We start from the raw sequence: 17,030 nt of genomic DNA on the forward strand, positions 1-17,030 counted from the left end.
TTCTAGAAAACAACTTCAAATGCATAATATCAGACTAAATATCCATATATATATATAGCTCTATAGAAATAATCGCACAGAAAATTATCTAACTTTACTAGGTAAAGGTATTTGGTTTCTGCTTGTTTTCTATGCTTGTCCAGCTGCAACGCCCATTGATAGAATGTAAGTCGAGGTGCATCAAAACCTGTTGCCACAATTAGAGGCACGCGTGCCTGCCCCATGCCACATGCCGCATGCCACATGCCGCAATCGAATGAAAGAATTCGCAGAAGAGGCGGGTTCGGGTGAATGACAAAAATTTCCAAAGTGTAATCAGAGCGCATTCACTGTCAAGTGTTCTGCTTCGAGTCGAGTCAAGTTTGTTGCCTAAGTCTTTCGATTTGGCAGCCCCAGCTGGAAGCGCAGGCAAAGGCAGCGACTGCTTTAATTAGTGGCAAGATTTGAACAAAAGCAAAGCTTTTAATTGCCACAGCAAACAAGTCAAATGCTCAAATATTTACATGCTATTTTTATATTTGCTTTAGCTTTATTTTAGCTGCTTTTTTAGCTAGTTTTTTTTTTTCTTTTTTATTATTATTTGTTTGAATGCGCATCATTTAAATATTTGATTTTGTGTCGTGAGAGACAAAAGAAATTGCCATAAATAAAAGAGAAATTTGCGCGCTGTGCAATTGTCGAATTGCACACACACACACACGTGTCTCCTATGTGTGTATGTGTGTGTATGTGTGTGTGTGTGTGTGTGTGTGTTTGTGTGCTTAACTGGGATGCGCACCTGCAGGCTTTTACTTCCGCTGCGGCTGCGGCCAATCAGGCAAACAAATAAACGCACGACTGGCCAACAACGTGACAAATTGTCGAATTTAAGCCCACACTCCCCCCTACATCTACTAGCCACCGCACCCTGCCCCCTGGCCGGCTGGCAGTGGCACAGCATGTAGCATTTTTCTGGTGAAACTTGGTTGATTTTTTGCTTCTCCTTTTTTTTTCGGCGACTTATCGCCAAATGTGCAGCCAATGTCAACGTGGGTTATGCCACAAGAGACAGAGACAGACAGGAAGACGGGGAGACGGCAGGACGCGAGGACGGGGCAACGAAGAGCGAGGAGGATGCTTATAATCGTGCTGGCTGCAGATGCTGCATTTGGCTGCAGCAAGGAAGCGGCTGGTGGCAGCGTCTGCAGCCAATGCTGACAGGCTGCTGCTCCTTTAGAGAAAGCTGTCTGCGACTTTTACTTGATATCGCGCGAATGTCGGCGGCATCGTCTCCGGCAGCATGTTGCATGTTGCCTCATTTTAATTGCAGAACATTGCCATGAGAGAGACAGAGAGAGAGAGAGAGGGAGAGAGAGGGAGAGAGAGGGAGAGAGAGGGAGAGAGAGACGCTGGGCGTTGCGTCCAGCCATGAAAGGATTGTCGCTTTTGTCGCGCGCGCTTTCACCCAGCGGCAATTAGCTCCTTATGCAACCCAGCCCAAATGGGCAACCGTTGCGCTGGCGACAGCAAATTGGACGCTTGCGCCAGCCCGCCGCCGATTAAATGCGGCTCATATGTGGCAATGGGACAGCGGCAGCAGCAGCCGCGACTCAGGTGAAACGACAGCAGCGGCAACAATTTTTTCGCGCTTCAAATCATACGACAATAATCTGAACAGGCAGCGAGGAATGGAGAGCGGGAGTAGTAGGGGGTGGGGCAGGGTATTGCCATAAATTGCCTGGCATTTTTCATTTCTTCTTCTGCTGCTGCTGCTGCTGCTGCTGCCACAATGGATTTGCGTGCAGATGCGAGACAAACGTCTTCATTGCCGCGTCGCTCTGTCTGCGAGATGCGCTGTCTTTGATTTGCCATTGCAAGTTGCGTCAGTTGCGAATTAAAACGCCACCGCATGGAAAGATAGTACACTGTGGCAGCAGAGGGGGTGGTAGGGCGGGGCGGGGCGGGTTGGAGGATGGATGGTTAATGGTTAGCCACCCACTCGATGTGGCGCCCAGTTGTGCAGCCAACGCATACACTGAACAAAATGCAAGTGCCAAAGATGCAAAAACAAATATGCGAAGCTGGCAATGAAATTTGTAACCAGCATTTAAGAGGCCACCGACTATTAGATACCCTTACAAATTTATACACACGACTCGAAACTTATTCTTACAATTTATGCACGACTTAAAATTCGTTACAGAGCACCGAATACTAGATACCCATTCAAATTTATAATGTCTCAAAAGAGGGTCGCCGAATATTTAATACCCTAACAACTACAACTATCCCTTATTTGTAAGAAGGCACCGACTATGAAATACTATTACAAATGTATATGGAGACATCATCGTCCCCATAGAGTATATATATTCTAGATCAGCATGAAGTTTCGGTCGAAACTAGGTTCTTATAAGAAAAACTTGTTTGTTTATCAAGATATCTTGACCAACTCCAACATCTACTACTTAAACTATGCTGTTGATATATGAGCCAAATCTTATCAAGATCGCATTACTATATATAGCTTTATGGGAAGAATCTGTTTTCCAAGAATCTGCTTTCATCAAACTCAGCAGCATTTACGAGCTACACGTCGCTCACATATCTGCAAGGCCATAAGGCAAATGTCTAGAAGGCTATTAAAACTTCGGCTGGCCGAATTTCTCGTACTTTCTTGTTAAGCTAAACAATTGTTTTTCTCAGTGCTGGCAGAAGGCAGTTGCAGCAGCAGCTGCAGCAGTTGCTGCTGATGCGATGCTATTGAACTTTTGCTATTTGCCAAGATTCCCACACACCTGCAACAGCAGCAACAGCAGCAGCAACAGCAACAACAACAACGAGAGCCTCCCACTTGCAGCAGGCAGCGTGTGAAACGTTCGACGCGCCGATGTTTTTGAGGCGTGACACGAAACTTTGTTTCAAGTACGTTGCCGCAATTGTTGTTGTTGTTGTTGTTTCTGTTGTTGTTGTCGTTGCGCCCTAATGCGATTGTCAGGGTAAATGACCGACGAATGGCGGCAAAAATTGAATTGTTTTGCATAAATTGACGTTTGTTGTTGTTGCTGTTTTAATTGAAGTGCAGCAAGTTTGTTGCCCAAGTCTTTCGTTTGCCCACGCGCACAGCTGCCGCAAAGGATGACGCGCGGCAACAGCTGGCGGCGCGCAGCTGCCAGCCAGCCAGCCAGCCAGCCAGCAAAATAAAAACAAGAAATCGCAACGGGCAACTGTCTGCCCCACAGAAACTGGCTTAGCTGGGCGTGGCCGGCGTCTGATAACTCAGCTGCAGGCAAGAGATCCTCTCAGCTGCCCCGCCAGCGAAAGTTTAAGTTAAAGCTGGCCGCTCCAACTCGCTCCCACCCCTCCTCCAGCGCTCTCTTACAATCGCCTCGCTGTTCTGTTGCATTGCCCAATTGCGTTGGCAAATTCCCGCATTTAAAATCAAAAGTAAAACAGGTTAGAACACGATATGCTGCTACACTTTAAAGCGAACTAAGCGTCTACACTGAGCGAAATCCGTTGAAATCTGTATGGATAATTCACGAAGAGAAAGAGAAGAAAAAGCTCTCTTATTTGTTTAGAAACCTTATTCAGTAGGCGAAAAAATTGCTTCTTAAAGATCAGAATTTGACTGACCCGAGCGCCATGAGCGAGAAGAAGAATAAGTTCGAGAGAGTATTAGAGTATTAAAAGAATAAGTTAAGTTTTAGTTTTAAAATGACAAATTTGAAGGTTTAAATTTAAATAAGATAAGTTATGTTTTAAAGGGATATATTGGCCTGAATAAAAAAGGGATAAGTTGAGTCAAAGAAGTAAACTTAATTTTAGAGAGTCAAATTACGATTCATAAGGATAAGTTGGGCTTTACGTTGATAAGTTAAGTTCAAAGGCTTAAATTGCATAGAAATAAATCATGTTTTAAAGGGAGCTCTCGAGCTGCCACGCACAAATATATGCATAACAAACGCATGTTAATAACAGTGCAGCAGCTGCTGTTAGCTAAGCCGAATGTTAATAAGAGCAGCTGTTAACAGCTATAAACGCCTGCCACAGCTGCATTTTTCAACAAATTAAGACGCCGTGAAGCAGCAGAATGGAAAATTGTAGAGCTCTCAAGTATTTCCTGGAGATCAACGCTTAATTATGAGTTGTGTCTTAGAATGGTGTACCACAAGCTTCCCTTTTGCATGTGCTATACATGCAGCCAGCGATACCCGTGCGCCAAGGTATTCGCAACAACAACAACAACAACAATAACAATAACAATAACAAGAACAACAGCAGCAATTGAGATTGTTTGTTGTCGGCAGCTTTTGTTGTAGTGTGTAAAAACTGGCTCGCTTGTGCGACCGGCTGTGTCTGCGACGGCTGCTGCTGCTGCTGCTTATCCTACAAATGCCAATCCGCAGCGCCAACCAGTCCGCAAGTCCGTCCGCAAAACAGACTGTTAGAAAAAAAATAAATAAAAAATAAATATGCCGTCCGAGGCGGCCAACTGGCTGGGCAACTGCGGCTGCGGCTTCGGCTTCGGCTGGGTATTGGGTACTGGGACTGGGATTGGGACTGGGCCGTTGGGCGTCCAACTGGTTGCTGCTTGCCGGCAGTTTTGAATTACAAAAGGAGCCTTTTTATGGGGCCGCCTGCAACAACAGCAGCAGCAGCAGCAGCAACAGCGGCAGCAACATTTTTATAATTTCAATTTTGTGTATCTATGAGATACGCTTCAACGTGAATTGGCATTTTGTATTATGCATTTTATACCCTGCAAAGCGGCGGCTGTTAACATAGGGTATCTTTTTATCGTTTAGATCAATTGGTGTCTTAACTTCCAGGCGAATTGCTTTGCTATCTTCCAGGCAAAATGCATTTTAATCATATTTAACCTGCAAACACATTTTCTCCTTCTTCCAGCCTCGCTTGTTCTACTTATCCAGACAAAAAGTATTGGGCTGCAATACGCAATTGTTTAACAATATTATCAACATTTAGTTAGTTTTTACTACTCAAGTGCACACAGTGAAAGCTCTAGCAATGGTTAGCTCCCCAGCTATTTTCATACTTTCCAAATAGAGTGCTCGACATTGGGCGTACGTTCTCTTGCGTTAGCCGTGTTTTTTTTTTGTGTATCTTTGAAGGTAACAAATAAGTTTGTTTAGTAACAAAAAATCCTACAATAAACGAAAGGAAACATTCATTGAAAAAGATCATTCTTATAAATTCTTCCACTTAATTGAATAAACTTTTCTGGCAGAGTAAAAATGTGAGTATTCGCTCGAGCGAAGTACAGGGTATGCGTTGGAGCAGCAAACTGGCGTGAAGCATTTTGAGTGTTTGTTTTTATGGATTTTGCAATACTGCAAATACCGCAATTTGCATGTGTTTGCAGTGTGACCAGCGTCAACGGCAACTCCAACGCCTGGTAATTAAAATACAATTAACGCCAGCGATTGATGATGATCATAATAGATGCTGACGATGACGATGATGATGACGATGACGAGTGTCCAGGAAATGCAATTAACCGATTGGCCCACAAGTCGCCAAACGCCATTCGAAAGTCTGTCTTTTGCCCCGCGCTGCAGACACACGGCTCAAGCCTTTGGCTAACACTGATTGAGAGCGATTGCAACTGTGTGTGTGTGTGTGTGTGTGTAATCCGGCCAAATGGCTGGGCATTGCATAAGCCCAAGCAGCCCAAGCAGCCGCAAGCCAAACGATCAATCCATCAATCAGGCGCAATCATAATCAATTGTCGGCCGTGAAAGTGGGCGTGAGGCGGTAGGCGTGTCGCATGCCGCTCTCAGAACTTTCTAGTTGCTTGAACTTCATATGGAACAGTATTTGGAGCAAATCGTTATATACGATGACAGCGACAAAATTTGGTGTTTTAATAAACTCTTCATAATTGAAGGCCGCACGCAATTAACGCATTTGCCGTGTTCACATGGCCCAAAAATGGTGTCGGACCGCCGTTAGACGGCTTAAACAACGGGCGAGCTGCCTGGGCAACGGCAACGGCAACGCCAACAATAAAAGCAACAACAACAAAAGTCTGGCAACCTTATGGCTTAGCCATAACAAAAAGTAAACAAACAAAAGCATCAAATTACAAGTGTTGTAAAATTGCGAAGGGGAGTTGAAGTTGAAGAATTCAAGCAGAATCTAGCAATGTGTTTGTGTGTGTGCGTGTGTGTGGGTGTGTGGGTGTTGTTGTTTACCTCATTTGTGTGGGTCGCTTAGCAGAAGAAGACAAACACACCCAACAGCAACAACAACAGCAACAACAATAAGAGCCAAGCGCTTCTTTGCAATTGGAGCGCAGCGAGCGACGCGCGAAATTCTCGAGTTGCGAATTGCGTTGTTATTATTATTGTTGTTGTTGTTGTTGTTATTGTTGTTGTTGTTGTCGTTTTCGTTGCTGCTATTACTTTTCGCTTTGTTTTGTTTCGGCTTAATTCTTCTTTTTCAACAGCTTTGCTGGCGAGTGCACTTTACACTTTTGTGGCTTGGCTTTTCAGGCTTCACTGACTGCGCGGACACAGGTGCACATTGCATGCTGCATGGCAACAAATTTCAATTAAAAACACATTTTCAGCACTTTAACACACACACACACACATAGACGGGCAAAATGTGAACTTTGCGTTTCAAAAACAACAGTGCAAATGTATTTTTAGTTTATTTTGGCGAACGTATGTTATTTGAACAGCCGGCGCGCGATACACCACAAAAAAAAATGTAAAATAAAAATTGAGACGACGCACAACCAAAGCGCACGAAGATCAGCAACAAATTGAACTGTTAACCGGTCAGTGTGACCAGCGTGCAGCCACTCAAAAATACCAGCTTGCTTGTGTTTAGCTGTAAAATCAAACTAGCAAAATGTGCAGCTCAGCCTACTATCGATAAGAAAATACTCGTTTGAATTGTGTCAGAGCAGAGCACAGGTTTTGTCAATTGCGCGAAAGCTTTAGCTTTCCATATGTGAAATTGGAATATATGGTATATGCTATCAGCACAGTTGTCATGTTGGGCTCAGAATCCCGAAGACTAGCCGAACAATTTTTAGGTTTATTAATTTGCTTGCTTTCTATTTGTATTCCTTGTTGATTCCAATATCCATTAATGTACAATTGGTATTTTACTCGCGCATTATCTAATACTATACGAATTTGATTCGCACCATGGTAAGAAGTCTAAATAGATTTTAACACTCCGTAGTCTGCATAAAACAAGTCAAATTCAATTCAACACACTTTATAATTAAGTTAATTACGCGTTTTTGAATTTATGCTAATTGGCGCGTATTCTTATATATATATGTATATCGATAGCTCGCGCATATGTATCGAATGACTGTGAGTGGGACAGGGACAACTATAGCTGCACGAGTAGAGAACAGCTGTTAGCGCCGTCGCCGCCGCCGCCGCTGCCCAAATTCTTTTATTTCATAATAATTTTGTTAGAACATTCACTAAGCTAAATTAGCTTTAAGCTGTATTAAATAACAATGCAAAACACACGCAAACTCGCCAACCTGGCCCGGCTCCTACTCAGACGCACGTCCGCAACCGCGGCCAATCCAACAACAGCCACCAGCGGCACAGAACAGACAACGCATTTCGGCTACCAGACGGTGAAGGAAAGCGAAAAGGAGCTGAAAGGTGAGCAAAAGAAGCAGAAGTAAAACAAATAAACAAGAAATAACAGCTGTTGCCGGGACGCCGCACAATAAATACCCTTGCAGAGAAACAGAAATGTGCTCAATTCTAGACAAATTCTTCAGCGAGAGCTGCACGATTTTGTGGTCCGATCTTTTTATGGCGCTCTTGCGTGGTTAAATGCCAAGCTGGGTCAATGTGCCTTAAAGAATAGAGTATACCAATATGTTTATAAACGATTCATGGCCATGACAACTATGTGATGTAGTGCTTCAATCCGGCTGACTACGAACTAAGCTTCCTTGCCAAGTTGCTCATAAGGAACTCTTTAGAACTGGACAGTTGGCGTGCATAGAAACAAACATAGATAATAAAGTCCAAACCCATTTAATTGCTAACTGTATTGCTTGCAGTGCACGAGGTGTTTGAGCAGGTGGCCCAGTCGTATGACCTGATGAACGATGCCATGTCGATGGGCATACATCGCGTGTGGAAGGACATATTCATTGAGCGTTTGGGTCCCGAGCATGGCATGCGGCTGCTGGACATGGCCGGCGGCACGGGCGATATCAGTTTTCGGTATCTGAAGTACTTGGCCAAGCAGCCGAATACAAAACAACGTGAAAGCCATGTAACCGTTTCGGACATCAATCAGCATATGCTGAACGTGGGCAAGGAGCGTGCCCGCCAGCTGGGCCTGACCGCTGAACGGCTGCCCAATGCCAGCATCGACTGGCAGTGTGCCGATGCCGAGAAGCTGCCCTTCAAGAGCGACAGCTTCACAGCGTACACCATTGCCTTTGGCATACGCAACTGCACGCACGTGGACAAGGTAAGCACTGTGTAACTTATTATCCTGTTTGCGATAATGTGTCTTATGTGTTCGGTTTTAGGTGCTGAGCGAGGCGTATCGTGTGCTGCAGCCCGGCGGTCGTTTCATGTGTCTGGAGTTCAGCCATTTGAACAACGAGACGCTGCAGTGGCTATACGATCAGTACTCCTTCCAGGTGATACCGCCAATGGGCCAGCTGCTGGCTGGCCAGTGGCACGCCTATCAGTATTTGGTCGAGAGCATACGACGCTTTCCGCGGCAGGAGCAATTCAAGAGCATGATCGAGCAGGCCGGCTTTGCGCATGTGACCTACGAGAATCTAACCTTTGGCGTTGTCAGCATACACTCCGGCTTCAAGCTGTAGTCACATGTGGCACCTGTTCCAATATTCCTGTACACAAAAATCTGAGCGAAATTTAGAAGTCCTGTTGCACAGTTTGCCTTTTCTTGTACTTTGTATTATTATTATGATTTTGCCTTCTTCTTTAAACATGCTAAACACGTTCTCCCACCTATATATATATATTTTTTTTTTGTTTTATGCTCTTCGTTTTACATGGCGCTCGTTAAAATTAAAGTTTTATAAACATTGTTAACATATTACATGTGCCAAAAATTGATCGACGGCTTATTGTGAGCCTCGGCCAGCCTGGGAAAGACCTTGACGTTGTGGGGGCTACCTTTTATAGATCGCGTTAAATATGTAAAACACATCAAAATTCCAAATCGGTTTCCAGCTCGATTTTCCAAAAAGACACAAAACAAAAGTGAAAATGTGGGCTAATTGGGAATTCAATTGGACTTGTGCGCCGGAGTGTGTGATATAATGTCAATTGCCCCCGCCCCACCTCACTCGGGCCACACCCACCGGCAATATGCGCTGGCCCCCCCTCGGCCTGCCCCTTGCCAACACACACATCAAATTTAGTGCAAGTGAAATTTATGCGTGTGAATGTTGAATTTTAACTAAAGCTAAGCGACAAACAAATAAAATCAAAAATCAAACTCGAATCGCATCGCGTTCAAATCAAATCAAATCAAAAGTAATTGATAGTTTAGCGAGGTATTTAAAGTAATTATTTTTTGTGTTTGCTTTCGCTGCTCTGCAGCAAATTGGCAGCACTTTGCTCAGCTCTGATTGGCCCAGTTTTTAGCTGGGCTGCACTTTGTGATGCAACCGGGTCATAAAAGGCTTCGCGTCGCATCAAATGGCCCAAAATATGACAACGAGCTACCTTTTTTAGGCACCTGTTGGCCAGCGGCTGAAAGTGAAATGTGCCAGCAGCAAAATGAAAACAAAAGTTTGTACGTACGTGCAGAAACGTGCCACCTGTACAGGTGGACAGACACACTGCTACAACACCGCACAGGCCTGTCCACCCCCGCAAGGGCACAGTGGTTCAAAGCAAAAAGAATGGCAAGGAAAACTAAAGCTCTTTAAGGCGCTAAATGAAAGAGATAGACAGAGAGTGCGAGAGAGAGAGAGAGAGAGTGAATCAGAGGCATTTGCTTGCCCTGCTTGTACAGCGGTGGCACAAATATTAGCACTGCCTGTAACTAAATTGTTCTGCATACTGGAAATTCAATTATAATCCATTTAAAATTAAGAAATTTTTAAAACTATATATATTTTTGTTTTGCTTTAATATAAAATTATGGAAAACGCCTTTAAGTTTGCCTAAAACACATTTATTGAATAGTTAATTCAGCTGATATTCCATAATTAATCCTCCCACTTGTAAAAAATAACTTTTAAAAATAAAAATTAGTCGCAAACTTAAGCATATTTGAAACAGAAGCGTTCCACTTAGCGAGCGGCTGCTGTACCTTACTATCACAACAATCCTTGTCGTTTTCTTGTCCCCCATATTTTGATAGCTTCACTCAGGGGAACAAACGAAAATGAAACACTCAATTTAGAAATTTGCAATAACATGACTTGGGACCTAGCTAAAAAATGGAACACTGTCATTGTTTGAGGCTGTATATTAGATGATCTCGAACTGTCAGTTGAAAGAACTAATGGAACAAATGGAAGTGGGCCTTAAATTTAAATGTTTGCTAACGTTAACTATTATTTTGATTTAGAGACAATGGAAATGAAATAGAAATGGAGCACTGTCAATGTTTAAAGCATGTCCATCGTGTTCCATCGTTATCATCGCTTCAAATGAAGTGGAACAAATGGAAACGGAACACTTGACGGCAAGCATTTGTTTTTTTTTTTTTAATTTTACTACGCACACTTATTCCACACTGGCTCTAAAATTAGTTTGAATCGAATTGAATTGGTTCACTTAACACCTGCTGTGGCCCACTGTGCAGAGCTGGGGCTGCTTGGCGTTAGCATAATGAGCCGCTGTCCGGCGTTTGGGTCAGGTGAAATGGCCGCGTAAAAGCCATAAACTGGCCAATTGCCGCTGGCCATGCCGATGAGCGCGGAGTGCGCCCACAGCCGCTGGGCTATTTGGTATGCAGCCGCGGTGCCGGCGGCGTCGCACGTCGATATCCGCTTTATAAATACAAGAAACACCAAGGAAGTTCATTTCATTTTCTTGGCAACAATCGACGCGTTGACATAATCCAACTGCCATTCGCCAGCCAGCCGAAACGGAATCGAAAGTCGTAAACGGATTAGCAAGCAGCCAACAACATGATGAGCCGCAGTTCAGGTCGAGCCAGTGCCAGGAGCAGATGCCGCCCGCTGCTGTTGCTGTTACTGCTGGGCGTTGTCTTGCCCAGCGGCCGGGCTGCCCACGCCTCGTTGCGTCTGCGCCATGGCAGTCGCTTGGTCAGCACCACGCCCACCACCGTGGCCACCACAGCCGCCGCCACGGAGCAGCAGCCGGAGACGGCAACCGAGGAGCCAACCCAGAAGCGGGAGCAGGAGCAGCCGCTGGCCACCGGCAAGCACAAGCGTGGCATACTGCATGGCGCCACCGCCGGCCACTGGCCCGCCCGCACCTATGCCTCCCAGTATGGCTACAGCTTGCAGCTGCCTGCGGCGGCCACATTCCTGGCAGCTGCGCCCGCCCACCGCCATCATGGTTTCGTTAAGTATCCGTCTGGCCTGGGCGGCTATCACATCAAACAGTTTGCGCCCGCCTCTGCGTTCCTGCCCGCTGCCACGGCTGTTCCCGCGCTGCCCGCTGTCTCCGGCCTGCCCGCCGTCTCCGGGCTGCCCGCTGTTGGTGGCATCGCCTCCGCCGTGGCTGCGCCACCTTCGTATGTGCTGCGTCCGGGCAATGCGGTCGTCTCCTCGTACAGCGTCAACTATCCGCATCAGCATCTGCACCGACCGCTGAAGCCCCTGCACTATCATCAGGTAAGTTATCCGGCTGCAGTTACTCCTCCACGCTCATGGCCCGATTACCTGCAGCCCACCTATGTTCAGGCTGTCGCTCCTGCTGCTCCCGCGCTGCCCATTCAACCCATTCAGCCTGTGCAACCTGTGCAGCCCGTCCAGCCCGTGCAGCCCGTGCAGCCCGTGCAGCATGTGGCTGCACTGCATCCTGGCGTGAGCTTTGCCCCCGCCAGCCCGGCTGTCGCTGAGTTTCCCGTGTTCTCGGGGCCCACGTTCGCTGTGCAGCCAGCAGCTGCGGTTCCGGCTGCACCCACCACGCCCGAAGAGCCTGCGATACCACAGATTCCGCAGATACCGCAGATACCTCAGATACCAGAGATTCCACAAATTCCGCAGTTCCCGCAGTTCCCAACGTTCCCACAGTTCAGCATTCCGCAGTTCCCCTTCCCACAGGTGCCACAGTTCCCACAGCAGCCCGCTGTTCCGGCCGTTCCGGCTGTGCCCGCCACGCCCGCTGCTCCAGCTGTGCCCGCGACGCCGGCCAATCCCGCGCTGCCCGCGTTTCCGGCTGCGCCCGGCGCACCGCCCAATAGCCAGTTCTTTCCCGCCGCCGTGCAGCCGCCGCTGCCCCAGCAGCCGCCCAGCTTTGGGCAGCCGGAGGCGCAGTTTCCGGGCGGCATAGTGCCACTGCCCGGATCGACACCCGTGCAGCCAGAGACGGGCACAGCCATCGCCTCGCCGCAGATACCCAACACGCCGGAGTCGGAGCAGCCCGAGCAGCCGCAGCCGCAGCCCGCCCCACAGCCCACACAGCCTCAACAGCCTTGGAAGCCGGTCTTCTATCAGCCCCCAGCCACGCCCAGCCGCCCAGCCATTACCCTATTGCCGCCCTACGGCAGCGCGCCAGCTGATGGTAAGTATCAAGCAGCCCAGCCCAATGGCAACGTCTACTCAAAAAAACGCCTCTCTTTGCGCTTCTCAGGCTATCTGCCGCCCGTTAACACACAGGCGGCACAGCTAACGGCCGCCAGTGCCGGCCACGGGGCCCACGACATTTTTGATCAGCTCAGCAATGCCGAGATCGAGCATATCTTCGCCCAGGCGAATCTAGCCCATCAGCAGCAGCAGCAACAGCAGCAGCAGCAGCAGAGCTATCAGCACTACTGAGCGCCACCTTATCCCCCCTCACCGTCTGTTGGAGTCCATCTTGTCAACATTTTCCACAATATTTTTTTTTTTTTTTTTGTTGTCTGTCTTTCTATCATTGATATTTCTTCCATGTATATTAAATTATTATTAAATAAGTTATTTATCAAGAAATGCGCCGAGTTTTTGTTTTTGGGTGGAAGAGCGAGCATAAGATGGGGAGTATTAACAGGAATTGCACGGAATTTGGCCAAACACTTTGAAGTCACGTCTTGTCTGGCAAAACTGAAAGATCCCCCCATTCTTCGGCTAGACTTAAGTATTTGCTTTTGGACAAGAGTTCAGTTTTTAAACTTGAATAGATATTCTCGCCTCAGAAGCATTTCTTTAAGTCATATTTACTTGAGCTTAAGAATTGATAACTAAATAAACTGATTTAAGAAAAAATGCGAGCGTTTTTTATGTAAGTACCAAGCAGTGCGTATGCAAGCAGTGTGCAAGCAGTGTACAAGCAGTGTTACATTGTACAAAATATTTTGAATAGGTAAAGCACACTAAAACAACTTTTTCTTAAGAAGGATACTATATTCTATAGCGCTATAAAAAGAATCGGTTGAAATTGAGTTTTAGGGTCTCAAAATATTCTGTTTTTCTAGATAATTTCATCAAACTCGCTTCACTGTTCTCACTTATCTGCACAACTTTAAGGCGATTGTCTAAAAGGGTATTTTAGCTTCGGCGTGCCTTAGAAATCCCTGAATACTCGCTGTATTTCTTTTGCTACGTATTAAAACTAGCGCTTGTTCCGAGTCCGACACTGAACGGTTAATTTCCGTTACATTCCTGAGCTTTGGCAAGCACATACAAATATTGTGAAGAGCTTGCAGCGCGACGCTTTTCACCTTGAACTTGACGCCCGCTGCGAAGCTTTTTTCATTCATAAATTTATCAGCTGTTCGTTCATTGAGCACGTTTCGGCATCGGGCAATCGGGCGTCGGGCGTCGGGCGTCGGGCACCGGCATCAACTTCGGCAGCAGCGGCGGCGGCGGCGGCAGCAGCAGATGCCACATGTTGCAAGCGCTCGCTTCAGTTGTTACCGTTAGCTTCGCGAGCGCGCTGCCAACGAATGCGCGCATTCAACGAAAATGTTTAAAGGAGCAGCCAAATTGAACATAAGTTACGAAACGTAATTCGAATTCTTTCGAACTCGCCAAACCGAACCCGATAATTCGAACTGCTTGCGCACTGATCTCAGTTAAGTTCCAGTGGAAAGTGGAGAGTGGAAAGTGGAGAGTGGAGAGTGGAAAGTGGTTAAGCGTGACGCGTTCTCCGTTTGTTTTTGTTTTTTGTGCTTGTGTTTGTGTGCGTGTATTTTTTTTGCACAGTTTGATTGGCAACAAATCCTAAGATTTGTGTTGATTGTTTATTGGCTATTTGAATAGCCAAAGCAGAAGAAGAAGAAGGAGGGAAAGAAGCAGAAAGCCCAGCAAATCCCATTCGAAGTCCAGCCGCCCGTGGCCACATCTGTCATGACGATAATGATGATGCGTAAGTCTTGGGCAAATAAACAAAATCTTGCGAACTGTTTATGCATTGGGAACACATCGCGGCATTCAATTGAATACAATTATTTTATATACTCGCTATGTTGGCAGCATTCGGCGATCAATAAAAACAAAACGCGCCGGGCCCCACAATCTCACAATCTGGCTGAGACATTGGCCATGTGGAGCATCAGCCGGCTCCCAAATAGCTGGATGCGTCAAGAGATCGCGCTGGGGTCCGCGCAGGGGAGCCTTTCGGGCAACACCTAGGCTGGGAACAGAGTGCTGACACTGGCTGGCAATACATTAAATAGTGGGATCATTATAAATGGGTGCGGGAAAAGAGTTGAGAGCAGAATCGGGTACAGATTTAACAAGACGATACGCTGCAGAGCTGTGAACAGCTTGGCGAAGCCTGCTAGCAGCTGAGAACAGATTGATATGAGCAGAGCTTAATGTGAAGTCGAAGCAAACTGAGAATACAAAAGAATTTGACATTGAACAGAGTTGGGTAGATAAAAGGAAGCTGGGAACAAATAAAAAGCAGACCGAATCAATAATGGGAAATCTTAACTTAGTGTAGAGTTGAGCTTAGATTTAATAACATGCTGTAAAATCAACAGAGAACAGATTGAAATCTAGAGCTGGGTACGGATTCAAAATAAAATGGAAAATGTTAACAAATGTGATGCAGGCACATTCACGAATTATTGTATATATATGATACAGCTAATACCTATATTTGGGCAGATAATTTTGAACAGAGCCGAGAACGAAGCGGAGCTCGATTCTGGGAACAGAGCTCAGAATACAGTTGGGTACAGATCGCTAACAGAGCTGTGAACAGTAATGAGAATATCGTAAAGACAACTGTTCATGTAGAGAGAGATTTGTGAACAGAGTTGACCAAAGTTGAGAACACATTGTGAACTTGTGAAGGAACAAGAGTTAAATGAGTTGAATGAGGTACATTGTGGCAAAAGAGATGTAAAAATATAACGACAACAAATGGAACACTTAAGAACAAATCAGAAAATCTATTTGGGCACAGAGAAACAGATTTAAAAAAAAAAAGGTGTGGAACTGGCTAAGACAGACAACACATTTGAGAGAAGAACTAAAGTGGAGACAACATAAAAAGTATGTTGAATGGAATGAAGGAATGAAATATCCTTGAATTATCTTGAGGATCGGCAAATGTTTATTTTAAATAGAGCCACATTTAATTATCTTCATATTAAATAGTCAAATTTTCGGCCAGATTGTGACCCAATTTCGTATCCCACCTGACAGCTTCATATTTATTTATACGCGGGTATATTTTAAGAAACTTTTTATTTGGCAATCTTTGGATTTGCCAACCAAATTTAAATTGAAATATCAACAAAGTTTTAGTTTGTTACAAATTTGGAAAATGTCAAGAATTTTTGAAAGACACAACTAGACACAATATTTCAGATAATTAAAAGAGCTCGGAATATATTTTTATAAAAGTATTGAAGGACCTTTGAGAGTTAAGAGTTAAGCAAACTCTTTAATTCTAGCTATCTTTTTAGTGGCTGTAAAAAATGAAAAGAACTTCCCAATACTCGATAATTTATATTGTTGAGACCGCAACTTTATAAAGTTCATGCAATAAACCAGCTGTATTTATATGCGTTGCCGGGTGTGAAGTGCGGCCGGGAAGTATTTTTCGTTTATAATGGGCACAAACTAGCGAGTGCCCGACTCAGAGATACCCTGGGCACAGCGACCGACTGCCTTTGGAATTATTCAAGCTTGCTTTTTTTCCCACTCTGAGGTGTGAGTTCTTGACTTGAATATACCCAAGTTCAAGCCGGCACATACATTTTTATTAAAGTGAAAGTTATATTATAACAACAAAGTTTGTTGTCTCTGTCTCTCAGAAAATCTCATGTGAAAATCGATAATTATCGATTTCATGCAAATGGCGTAAGATATCGATTTGTATAGGATGTATTAGGACCTACGTACCAGGATTCAAATCCAGACAGTCGAACGGATAACTAAGCTGCCCTGTCACCAATATACCCTCATGCATTTAGTATAGGGTATGTTAACGAACAATTTCAATTTCGTGTCGTTGGCTTAAATGAAATTTGTAATTTGCATATTAATTTATGATATTAAATGGACAATGACCAGAAATGGCGGCGCCCGAATCAACGAGCCCCCGTTTGCAGGGTATGGGAAATGTCGTCGATATGCGCTCAGCTACGTTTCGTCGTGATTCGCCGTGACTCTATTAAGTTTGTAATAAAACGTCATTAGGTGTAAGTGTGCGGTGCGTGGTGTCGCTTAGATTTATTTTGGGGCCAAATGAAAGCCCGGAATTGTCAAGCTTATTGCGTGTGTGTGTGTGTGTGTGTGTGTGTGTGTGTGTAGGAGGGTGTGTGTGTGCCCCTGTGATGTCTGTTGCACTTGCGGCTGCTGTGGCCAGTTGTTCAGCTCGCCCAGTCGCTGCGTCCAGGTCCAAAGTTGGGTTATTAGCTTATGCAAATCCAGCAGCTAGCGGGGGTTGGGCACAGTTTATGCCACATGC

The 17,030-nt window shown here is 45.5% G+C and overlaps 4 protein-coding genes across 5 annotated transcripts in view; 3 read left to right on the forward strand and 1 right to left on the reverse strand.

The window, feature by feature from the left end:
- LOC6633644 (putative uncharacterized protein DDB_G0277255) overlaps positions 1-17,030 on the reverse strand; it is a 61,833-nt gene that overhangs the window by 13,507 nt on the left and 31,296 nt on the right. Inside the window, exon 1 of one of the 2 annotated variants that reach the window (XM_032433197.2) lies at positions 6,198-6,779. The exons of the other annotated variant lie outside the window; for it this stretch is intronic. The gene's annotated coding sequence lies outside the window, so the exon portion shown is untranslated. Of the gene's footprint in view, positions 1-6,197; positions 6,780-17,030 lie in introns of those variants that run through there. 2 annotated transcript variants of the gene reach the window in all.
- Positions 7,370-8,989, forward strand: Coq5 (ubiquinone biosynthesis protein COQ3, mitochondrial). The gene is made up of 3 exons (XM_002056803.4): positions 7,370-7,643; positions 8,054-8,472; positions 8,534-8,989. Exons 1-3 carry the CDS (start codon positions 7,490-7,492, stop codon positions 8,834-8,836), a joined length of 876 nt encoding a protein of 291 aa, XP_002056839.1. The 5' UTR covers positions 7,370-7,489; the 3' UTR covers positions 8,837-8,989.
- On the forward strand, positions 10,756-13,050 carry LOC6633646 (uncharacterized). Its single transcript, XM_032433140.2, has 3 exons — positions 10,756-11,797; positions 11,852-12,689; positions 12,759-13,050. Exons 1-3 carry the CDS (start codon positions 11,126-11,128, stop codon positions 12,941-12,943), a joined length of 1,695 nt encoding a protein of 564 aa, XP_032289031.1. The 5' UTR covers positions 10,756-11,125; the 3' UTR covers positions 12,944-13,050.
- Positions 14,059-17,030, forward strand: part of Lgr4 (Leucine-rich repeat-containing G protein-coupled receptor 4) — a 34,694-nt gene continuing 31,722 nt past the window's right edge. The window contains exon 1 of the mRNA XM_015170081.3: positions 14,059-14,471. Coding sequence (XP_015025567.1) covers positions 14,453-14,471 — 19 coding nt within the window. The 5' untranslated portion in view covers positions 14,059-14,452. The remainder of the gene's footprint in view (positions 14,472-17,030) is intronic.

Source organism: Drosophila virilis, chromosome X (assembly GCF_030788295.1).
Source record: "Drosophila virilis strain 15010-1051.87 chromosome X, Dvir_AGI_RSII-ME, whole genome shotgun sequence".
NCBI classification, from domain to species: Eukaryota; Metazoa; Arthropoda; class Insecta; order Diptera; family Drosophilidae; genus Drosophila; species Drosophila virilis.

What these genes read in the sequence shown, in the direction of transcription:
- Coq5 (XM_002056803.4), top strand. Translation starts at nt 7,490, where the DNA reads ATGCAAAACACACGCAAACTCGCCAACCTGGCCCGGCTCCTACTCAGA. An exon ending in AAGCGAAAAGGAGCTGAAAG is followed by an intron (nt 7,644 to 8,053) that starts GTGAGCAAAAGA and finishes TATTGCTTGCAG; the next exon opens with TGCACGAGGTGTTTGAGCAG. An exon ending in ACTGCACGCACGTGGACAAG is followed by an intron (nt 8,473 to 8,533) that starts GTAAGCACTGTG and finishes GTTCGGTTTTAG; the next exon opens with GTGCTGAGCGAGGCGTATCG.
- LOC6633646 (XM_032433140.2), top strand. Translation starts at nt 11,126, where the DNA reads ATGATGAGCCGCAGTTCAGGTCGAGCCAGTGCCAGGAGCAGATGCCGC. An exon ending in AGCCCCTGCACTATCATCAG is followed by an intron (nt 11,798 to 11,851) that starts GTAAGTTATCCG and finishes GATTACCTGCAG; the next exon opens with CCCACCTATGTTCAGGCTGT. An exon ending in CGGCAGCGCGCCAGCTGATG is followed by an intron (nt 12,690 to 12,758) that starts GTAAGTATCAAG and finishes TGCGCTTCTCAG; the next exon opens with GCTATCTGCCGCCCGTTAAC.